General features: G+C 40.7%; 1 protein-coding gene across 1 annotated transcript in view; it reads left to right on the top strand.

Moving 5' to 3' along the window:
* NUP210 (nucleoporin 210) overlaps window positions 1-9,348 on the top strand; it is a gene marked incomplete at its 5' end in the record, with an annotated part of 63,305 nt that extends 53,957 nt beyond the window's left edge. The window contains 9 exons of the mRNA XM_084269666.1: window positions 589-806; window positions 1,344-1,480; window positions 2,218-2,341; window positions 3,258-3,404; window positions 5,301-5,551; window positions 6,102-6,321; window positions 6,877-6,972; window positions 7,105-7,188; window positions 8,198-9,348. Coding sequence (XP_084125792.1) covers window positions 589-806; window positions 1,344-1,480; window positions 2,218-2,341; window positions 3,258-3,404; window positions 5,301-5,551; window positions 6,102-6,321; window positions 6,877-6,972; window positions 7,105-7,188; window positions 8,198-8,298 — 1,378 coding nt within the window. The 3' untranslated portion in view covers window positions 8,299-9,348. The remainder of the gene's footprint in view (window positions 1-588; window positions 807-1,343; window positions 1,481-2,217; window positions 2,342-3,257; window positions 3,405-5,300; window positions 5,552-6,101; window positions 6,322-6,876; window positions 6,973-7,104; window positions 7,189-8,197) is intronic.
* Window positions 9,349-10,762: the final 1,414 nt, after the last annotated feature.

Below are 10,762 nucleotides of genomic sequence, written 5' to 3' on the forward strand. Positions count from 1 at the left end.
GGCTAATTATAAGCCACAGAGAGAGAAGCGCTGGCATGAACCTCAGGTGCAGCACAGTGGTGACCAAGCTCTGATACTGTCAGGACCTAACTGTCTCTGCATGGTGCTGCTAGGGTGTCAGTCTCTGTGCTGGGTGCACTTAGCGCTCCCTGTGTCAGTGCATTTGGGAATGCTGTGGTTGGGGGAGAGGAGAACCTGGAATCAAACAAACTTTAGCTTTGTGAAGTTATGGCTGGAAAGCTGCATATCGGGGATGAAATTTCTTTGCTGCTTAACTCCCTAGGAAAAGATACAGATTGCCTCATTCTAACGTTCTACTGTTCTTAAAATCAGCGACTACTTCTCATACATAATTATGACCTCGGTATTTCCTCAGCATAATGATGTGAGCACTGAAATTTGCTCCAGTAGCACTTAAATCACTTTGATATCTCCCTTATTTTGTCAGACTTCATTAGAAGATAACCATTGCTGAAAACAAGAAGTCAGCTGTGTAACAAGAGTTCAATACCTCCTAAGTATTGTAGAGATAATGACATTAGCAAACTTGCCTTGATAGAAAAGCTTTCTTTTTTTTTTTATCTGCAGGGATGACTTTGTGCAAATTGGGAAAGGAGCCACAAACAACACGTTTGTAATCCGGACTGTAAATGTAGGTTTGACCTTGCTTAAAGTCTGGGATGCGGAACACAGCGGGATTGCAGACTACGTCCCTCTCCCTGTGCAACATGCCATCTTCCCTGAACTTGTAGATGTGGTGGTAGGTGATGTCCTCTGTCTGAGTACTTCACTGATAAACCAGGAAGGTAAGCAGCACTTCAGTCGCTGTGTTTGTGCAGCTATATAATTTGACATCAGTGTGACTCTTTCTCATTCTCAGGAAAACTAAATGCATAATTTATGATGTTTGTTCAGAATCAAATGTCACTGTTCTTGTTAATGATAAAAATAGGTTTGATCAACTCCTCTAATTTTAATTGTACCATGCAATATGTCACTTGTATTGAAATCATGAGTATCAGACTGCAGGCATTTCCATTCTGTTAGCTTGAGAGCCTTGTTTTTTATGGGAATCATCTGTAGTCAAGCCTGTCAAACTTCCCTCACTGTATTTGATTCTTATTATTAACGGGCTTTTGTCAGAGTAACTGCAGTCAGTTTGGGGTTGGCCTTCCACCACGTGAGACCCTAGAATCGAGTTTCTGTGAACGGGGAGGTGTGTCTGCACAGTAAAACCATGCTGTCTTTGCAGAGGATGCCTAGATACAGACACTGATGTGATAACGAAACGCTTCTGTTAGCATCAGTGTGGTGAGCAGTGTCCAAATGGTGTGTCTTCTCAGGCCTGCCAGGCATGTGGAGCTCCTCCCTAAGTAGTGTTCTTCAAGTTGATTCCAAGACCGGGGTAGCAGTGGCGAGGGATTCTGGTGTTGTCACTATCTATTACGAGATTCCTGGATTACTTAAAACATACAGAGAGGTGAGGCACTGTTACATCCTACCAGAACTGCTGGGGTTTGTTTGCTGCAGGAATGAATTCTGTTATTTTGGGTTTTTTTTTGTTATAAATATTTAGAAACATTATTTTTAAAGGAAAAAGTATTAGAAATGCAACTGCTTGGAAGTATTTGATATGTGTCTAATCATTGATGTTTAGGGGGATAATTTAGCATAATAGTTTCTATTTTTAGTTCTTAGATTGTGCATTTTGATTCCTTTGCTAGGATAATTTTTTTTCAGATGCTAAACAGTCTTTGGGTATGGCTGCTTTAAGGAATGAAGTCTCACTGGAGGATGAGATGGCAACAAGAACTTCCTGAAGCGGTGCACTGTATTATTAAACATCACTGATCGCAACTACTCAAATTATTTTGTTTATCTACAGGGCAATCCTACTGTTGACACAGTTCGCTGTATCGGCCAACATAAGCACTGTGCATTCTTTTTAAATTAAATTTAAACATCGAGCTTTATGCCTATGAACTTATGGGGGTTGAGGAGGAAGATAAAAGGGGTTTTACTGGCTAAAATTGCCTTGAAAGGCAGCTTCCAAAATTAGACAAATACAGGATTTCTTAGAGAGAAACTTGGCCTCTGGGAGCCTTCTGTTACATGCACAAGGATGTCTGCCTTTCACAGTCAGTCTGGTCTGGTTTTGTCTGAATTTTTGTTTGTTAAAACAGTTTTTGGTATCTATGTGCTTCATCCTTCTTTCAGATACAGGTTAATGTACCTCAGAGGACTACAGCAATGCACGTAAGCGGAGTGAAAACAAGCTTACAAGGAGTTGCAGCCTCAAAAGTAATAGTTTTAATTGGGGAAAGGAATACAAATTTGAAAGGTATGATGAAAAAATATCTTTATGCAAATTGTTTATTGCTTCTTTGTATATTCATGATAGGTGGTTTTGGTTTGGGATTTGTGTTTGTTTTGTTTGTTAAGGTTCCATGAAGCTGGGATACCAAGATGTCTATGAACTTCTAGGGCCCTTCTGGAATCCCAGGAGCTCTAGAAGACTTGTAGGGCACTGTTAAGATTTCACAATTAATAAAATTGGTAGATAACAGAAGTGTCATTTTTGGTAGTATCAAAAAAACAGTTAATAGGCAATCAGCTGATTGTTTGCTTATATGTTTAATACTAACTGCCTCCTTGAAGTTGCTGTGTTTTCTTACTGAGCGTGTCTGAAGTAGTTACCATTCCAAAATCTTTTACAGGAATTTTCACCAATTGGAATCAATACAAAGATCAAGCTTTGTTTAGTGTCCTCTGTTTAATAAGCTTTATTTTGTTTTATTATAGCTCCTTTTAATTTTTAACTTAGCACTTGTTCAGATAGTGTTTTATTGTGCCATATGTAAATCAGCCTACAGAAAAAACATCCTGCCAGATACTAAAATAAAAATCGAGACTCCCAGGATCATCCAAGTTATTCATCAGACACATTTGAGCTGAAAATTCTATTTCATTCTTTCCTCTAAATAAATTATTCCTGTCAAAAAAAAACCCTCAAAAAACAACAAAAAACCCAGAACACATGAAACTTTCATTTGCTGTCTCTTTGGGATTAGATCTGAGAAGACAGCTGTCTGTGATTTCCAGCTATTTTAAGATCATCCAAACCTAGTGAAACTATTTCAGAAGGTGGCAGAACAACCTGATATTTCAAGCCATGTTTTGTCATTCAATTAATTAAAATTAATTAGTTATAATTCTTTTCTAATGAATTAATTAGAGAACTTTTTTCCTTCCCTCAGGGGAGTGCTTGCCTGCTCAGATTGAAGCCATCGCTGATTTACAACCACAGTCCATTATCAGCTGCCACCTAGATTTTAACAATGAAGCATTTGACTTCCCAACACGTGATATTTTTATAGCAGAACCTGGCTTTGATGCAGTATCAGGTAAGATGAGACAGGAAGCCACGCTGGGGGATGCTTTGTGTTCTCCTGTGCTTTAACCCAAACGCCCTTTGGGCCAGCAGGTTTCCTTCTGAATCACAGAATCATTTGCTGTGTAGGATCTTAACCATCAGTGAGCTGTTAACGTGTACTCTCCCTGTTTAACTCTAGGGTTCTCTGCCTTTGACAAAGGCATTTGCTTTCAGAGGAAGCCAGAAATCAGTAGCAGCCTGTTTGATGTGTTTTTCAGAGTTGTGGCATAGTAGTAACTCAGAAGCATTATTTTACTCAGCAAAGAGAGAGATGACTTCCTGTCTTCTGATTACAGAGTTAGGTCCTAATTTTGTACATTACTATGTGCTTATTTGTGGGTGTGCAGACAGTGTGATTTATAGTGCCTGGAAACAGAAGTGATGGTGTTGCAGAAGGTAGACATCCTACACTGAGGTCACATTTTCTAGAGCTAGTAGCTGCCATCTTTGATTCCAGTGGAAATGTACAAAAACTAGATTGCCCCATATATAACAACTTAGAACAGAATATCAGGCCCTGTGTGTGTTAAACTAGGGAAGCAAAACTCTTCAGCTGGTCAAAGTGAGCACTCAGGTGACAATACGCCGAGCTTGGGTATCTCTGCAGCTGCGTAAACATCTTGTGGCTCAATTCCATCTTTCCTTCCCAAACATCAGTGCCTTTACCCTATGCTTGAATGCAGCAAAATTTAAGACTGGGGATAAGAGAAACAACCATGAGTTTTAATGCCTGTGTACTGAGGATCTTTAGATTTCACCAAATTATTCTCCAGAGTGAAATACCTTTGAAAAGCCCTGCCACTGGTATTGCAGTATAACTGACCTCAGTGATCAAAATTAGGGAAACAGCACAAATTTGGTGACTATTTGGTGAAAGTAATACATTTTGAATTAGTTGTATTCTGCAATTTAAACGTTTCTGAAATTTCTCATGCTTTCAAACTTCCCTGCACAACTGGAGTGCTGTAATTTCTTAGGAAAGGGAGAGTTCTTGCTTATCCCCAAAACAATGTGAACTGACGTTTTCAGGGAGGGGAGATTGCCACGTACTGTTGAAATGCAAATAAAACTGTGGAAATCTACAACATGTGTTCATGTTTTATAGCTATAACAGTATTTTTAGAAGAACCAAAACACTATGGACTGTATGGAAATAACGTTAAATAGCTGTTAGGTTGGTCCCTGTACCCATTGTGTGAAGCACTGTTATATGTTGCATAATAGTGGATGCCTCTTACCTCACAAGGGAAAGAAAATAAGGATAAAACACGTATCTCTAGCAAGTTCTGCTTTGTACTTCTGCTTTGAATATTCCATATGGGGGAAAATTTATTAGTATCTTTATTGCTGCTAGTAGACATATAGGTCCTACAAGAGGCTAGAAACATGGTGAAAATGTAACCTTTAAAGAAGCTTTTATAAATAATGAATCATGTCTCTATACTGTTGAGGATGGTGATGGTAACTGGTTAAAATTGTAACACTAGGTGAAGAGAATAAATATGAAATAGGATGGTAAGTTTTGTTGTCAGTAGAGCCTTTCTATCAATATTAGCATAAATTCCAAGTGAAATTGTGTATCACTGGCATATTAAAATGTGACTTGAAACTGCCATTTTAATGTTTTTATCATGATGTTTAGTTTGGGCCAAGAAGTACCTTCTGTTCCTTTAGTACTGGGAATGTGATGCTTGGACCAGCAGAGGCACTGTCCCATTCACCAGTGCACTCCTGGTCCTGTTCTCGGTTGAATTTTATCACCTTTTTTAGCTCTTCTCTAATGATATCACAGAAATCTCACTCTGCATGGGGAAAAAACGTACATAAAGTTAAGCAATTAACAGTTGAACTGCTTTTGTATCTGTAGGACATTACACCTGTTCCATCACAATGCAGAGGCTCACTGACAAGCAGTTGAAGCAGATCAGCATGACTAAAACTGCACTCAGAGTTACAGCTTCAATCCAAGGCAGCCACTTCTTTGGGGAGCAGATCAGCGCTGAGGTGCCATTCAATCCTGGGTTTTATGCTGACCAAACGGAAATGCTTTTAAGTAACCATTACACAAGCTCTGATGTGAAAATATTTGGTGCCACTGAAATTCTTGATACCCTGGAGGTGAGTGTGGAAAGTAACACAGAGCAGTTGAAAGCATTTTGAACTGTTACATGCAACTTTCTAACTGAAGGCACTCTGTGCCACCTTTATGTCAAGAATAGGAAATATTCACCTCAGTTTTCACTTCTGTTTTGGGGTATTAGAAATGTGTCAAATTCACCTGTGTGCTAGCTGGGATGTGTTTAACCAGCACACAGAGGGGGAAGCAGAAAATCTGCCTGATGTCTAGTGGCAGTGGTAGGTTCTTGCCCCTTGTTTGATCACCTGTGGTTCACACAGCCCTGTAAGGGCTGCTTTGATTTAGGGTTTTCTTGCCTGTACAGGGTCAGTCCGGATGCTCACCAACAGCGGTTACTAGGGCAACCTTAGCAGGAATCAGGGGTGAAGTGCTGCTGGAGGGATGTTATGGCCATGGCCAGCCCCTGCTGAGGCGAGAGCTGCTCTGTGTGTTTGTGGAATAAGATGCTTCTGACATGTGGCCTGGAAAGTGCTGATGTGCTGTGCTTTCTCTAGCAGTCTCTTTCAGGTTGGTTTTATTTTTCCTCGGCAGGTGAAATGTGGGTCACCAACAGTGAAGGCATTTGAGAAAGAGAAATCATATGGGCTGCCTAGTTATGTAGTCTACAACGTTAGTCTGTCTGATCCAAGAGTTTCAAGTCAGGAAACCATATCCACCGCTCTGACCATATCAAGTCCAATGACTGACCAGTCTATCACTATCCCAGTGACAGTGATTTACTTGACTGACAGAATCAACATGCCAGTGAGACGTAAGTTTATCTCTAAACGTCATATACCAGAATAAACCTCTAATTTCCATTAATTTTCACAGGGTTATAAAATGTGGTGTGTTAATGTTAGCTGCCAGCTCAGATTCTATCACTGACTTGAATTCGATTGCTCATTATGACCAAAGCTGAACATATTTTCCTCTTGGGTCAGCTCAAAATACTCTGTTGAAGTTGGCATAAATATCCCAGTGCTGAAGTATCTGAAAGCAACTGGTTTTGCTCTGCTTTTATTTACTCTCAGGCATCCCTCATTAATTTGAAAACAGATTAGCATTTTGGGGCTGAGAAAGTAAAGAACATGCTTAAGATATTGTATATCAATGTCTTGGGCTGTTACTGGCAAAGTTTGACAGCTGCATTGGAAGTAGTGACTAGAACTGAAATTGTGTTATCAGAGTTGATTATACTTAATTGCTATAAATAAAAAGCTGCTTTGTGCTATTTCAATTAGAATTAAGAACTGTTAACTCTTAAAGCAGATTGGAGAAGATGCTCTTTTAACTCAATATTGTCTCCTCTTAATTGATTCTACAGATGGAGCCGGTCTATTCCAGAACTTCCTTGACTCTTTCCAAGTAACGCTCTTCACGCTTTTTGCACTATTGGCAGGGGCAGCTGTTACGATTATAGGTAAGAGAATGAAAGATTGCAGGTGGGTTTTTTCCAAAACTTCTTAGAGTGTATTAGCTGTAAGATATAAAGGAATAATTTCCATGTGAAATGATTTTCTTGTTTCGTGGTGTTTTCTCTGATGTTTTGCAGTCTATCATGCAACTTTCTCATCGAAAGAACAGCACAGTCACCCAGCATTTATCCCAAGGACTCCTCCTCACCCCAGCCATAACAGTAAGCAGCTGCTACACAGTTACATGGGAATTGATTAGCCCAGTTATTGCGTGGGAGTTGAATGAGGGGAGGTATGACTATGAGGGAGCCTGTGCACTGGATTATTGCAACAAGCACTGTGCCAGTTCCTAGGAAATCTGTTCCCCCTGCCCTGCTCCCCAGCCTCACTTTCTACCCATTGTTAATTCCTTTGAAACTCTTGGCCAGCTTCAGCCAAGTTGAAAATAGGGAAAGGGTTAAAAGTGCCAGATGACTGCCAGTCACCAGATGGGGAGGGGGAGAGAGATCCACCATTTCTCTCCTACTGTGGGAATGGAAGTAAAGCAGAGCTCAGCTGCTGATGCACCATCAGATGAGGTGCAGCATGTCCTGCATCTCTTGTGCTGCTCATGTGCTGCAAGGTCCTGTCAGCTGGGGTTGCTGTAAGGACAGGGAAGGGCAAGCGTTAGGGAGCAAAGGCTTAGTTCTGTTGCTCAAGGAACAGTTTGTTCCTTCACTGTTTTTGATCTTGCAGTTATGTTGTGGTTTTTGACAGCCTATTTATTCCGTATTTTACCTGTTTGCATTGTTGCAGAATCAAACTCTCAGAAATATGCAAAAAAATGCTCATTTGCTTGGAAGGTCTGTAATCAACAGTGGCTGATAAAATAAAGTTCATCTTAACCATAGTTGTGTTAAGGTATGGTGACCTGCAGGCCTCTTTGAACACACATAGCTGATGCCTCAGAAAAAATAAGGCGAATTCAAACTGAAGTTATTTGCTGAGGTGAAGTCTGTTGTGTCCCATTCAGAAGACATAATCGATTCTTTAATTAAAAGTCCTTAATAGGAAGACCTACAAAATTTTGATTCTTAGAAGATGTCTTTACAATAGGAGCTATTTCACTTTGAATGGATCATTAGCCTTGCTTGCCAGGTGTTCCAGCAGATGATCAGCAGCAGTTGTTTGTTTCTTCCACCTCTCCAGAGCATGATTGAGGGTGTTTTCTCCTTTTCCCCTGTGTTTCAGGTTTCTCTGTATCACCTCCGCTTTCCTTCAGTCCGCAGTCCTCAAGCAGGAAATCAAGCCCATCCTCCAGACTCTGGAGCACTGATTATGGTCCACGTTAGAGACAGCAGTACTCATCTTCATGCACTAGAGCTGGAAAATACTTTTAAAGAAACCAAACCAGTGCCTTTAACAATAGCAAATTTAAGAACTTCCACAGCTTTGATGTAATTCAAGTCATCTCTTGAATGTAACTACATTCATAATTTATTTTTTTTTTTATTTAGAGATCTTTTAATTTTATTTTTTTTTATGTCAGTGCTTCAGTTCTCTCAAATTTATTTTATCTGCTGTTTTATGCTCTGTTGACAAGGATAGCTGGACAAAAAGCAGTGTTTATGCCAAGCTAACTTTCTTGCACTCTTCAAGCTACTAGAAGTTATGTCTAAGCGATAGCGATAAAATGTATTTACTTTTCATAAAAATTAACTTTATTACTTAACCTTTTAAAAAAGGGAAATAGATAAAACAGGTCAAATATGAGCCAAAAATATGAAGGATTGTATATTTCAAAGAACTACTTTTTTTTATTTTGAGTTCCGAAGACTCAGGAATGTACTGCACTGATAAGTGTTCTTATGTTTAGCCTTACAATGTGATGCATCACTGTAATTTGCTGTTTTAACATTAGGAATGCTGGAACAACTGTGAATAATTTGGAAGGTTTTTACAACAACAACAAAGAAAAGTGTAACTATTTTAGTTCCTTGGGGTACAACTGCAGTATTCCTTTCTTGTTACTGTAAGCACTTTTCTTGGACAGGGAATGTGAAAGCATGTGCCTTCTAAGAGGACCTTTCTTCTGCTGGTAAATATTTTTAGTTGAAGGCAATTTCTTACCTGTGTCCTGGTATAAATATAATAATTTAGGTAGGTCATTTTGCTATAGAAGTACCTCAGGAGAAACTGAGCCTTCTTTGATTACCAAAAGTCACCTGGTGCATTGGGAAGTGAGAGGCTTATTTCACACTTAAAGCTGGTTCAGTCTGCCTGTCTGCAATACAGCCACAGCCAGAATCCATGTGGAACTGTACAGGAAGATGTTACCACTATAACCAGACTGTGGAATATCTGCACCATATCTGACCAATAAAGTGCTCATTTGTAAGTCTGTAAAATACAGTGTAGCATTTAATTGCATCGGTGTTAATGGGGGTGGAGGGGTTTTGTTGTCTTTTTGGTTTTCTTCTTGACAGGCAAAGAAACACAATATAAAATACACAACTCTGGGCACATCAGGAAGTACTCTTCAGACCAGGCAGTCCATCACTCTGCTCAGATGTGTTTTGCTTTCTAAACAAGCTGGCAGTGAGGTATGCTGACTGGACCATTTTTTCAAAATTAATTTTGAATAGATGAGAAGAATCACTTGGTTCCAATCTTCAGTCTTAAAGTACTTCCCTGAACATGGGGGGGAGGGAGGGGAAATCTCAGTTGAAATCTTATATTTTAAGGATTATGAAGACAGTAATTTATAATTCATAAGCGTATTTTGCAGCTACCAGCTAAGGGCTTTGTTTAGACACAACTAATTTCACAGTTTTAATTGTGAATATTATGGCTGTCTGAACTCTCCTAAGGACCATAAGGAAAGTGATGGCGATCGCTCTGTTTCCGAGAACAAGGTATGTCATGCAGAATATACCATGTGCAGAACTGTGCAGCTCTGACAGCATGGGCAGGGACAAGGGTGGGATGGGCAGACAGGGCATTGCATGTCAGAAGGGTGTGTGGCACAGCAGTTTGCAGGTAGGGCATGCAGGGAGGGTGTGGGCCACCTCACCTAATGACCATCACCATCCCAGAAGAACTAGGACTAGCTATGGTCTCCACTCAGCAGAAAGCCATCACCAGGAGGAACACAGCGACCCAAACTGAGCGCCCACAGAGACACACAGCAGTCCAGGTCTCTGGCCGCAGACACTGCCTGAGCCTGTCATTTCTACATCTGGAACTTGAGGCTCAGGAACATGAGAGTGTGGATGATGACACACCTGGGAGATTACCTATGGTGATTTGGTCATCCCCTATGCCTCAAGACTGCCCCTGCAAAAATCAGAAGGGTGATTGTCATAGGTGACTCCCTTCTGAGGGGAATGTAGGGGACAGTATGTCCCCCGGACCCTACCCACAGGGAAGTCTGCTGCCAGGCTGGAAGTGATGAAGTGTCGGAGAGAAACTTGAGGGTTGTGAAAAGGGACTTCAGGGCATTGGGACGATTAGTTAGAGGTGTGGGAGCACAGGTGGTATTTTTCTCCACCCCTTTAGAAACAGGGAGAAACCCTGACAGGAGCAGAAAATCACACTTGATCAACTAGTGGCTAAGAAGCTGCTGCCAGCAGTGGAATTTTGGGTTTTTGATCATGGGATGGTTTATCTGGCACCAGGATTGCTGGCAGCCGGTGGGGCCCAACTACCCAAAAGGAGGAAAAGGATCCTAGCCCAGGAGTTGGCGGGACTTGTTGAGAGGGCTTAAACTAGAAGTGCATCCACATGGCTGGTGATAAAACACAGGATGACATGCTA

Source organism: Gallinula chloropus (assembly GCF_964237585.1).
Source record: "Gallinula chloropus genome assembly, chromosome: 12".
Classification (NCBI taxonomy): Eukaryota; Metazoa; Chordata; class Aves; order Gruiformes; family Rallidae; genus Gallinula; species Gallinula chloropus.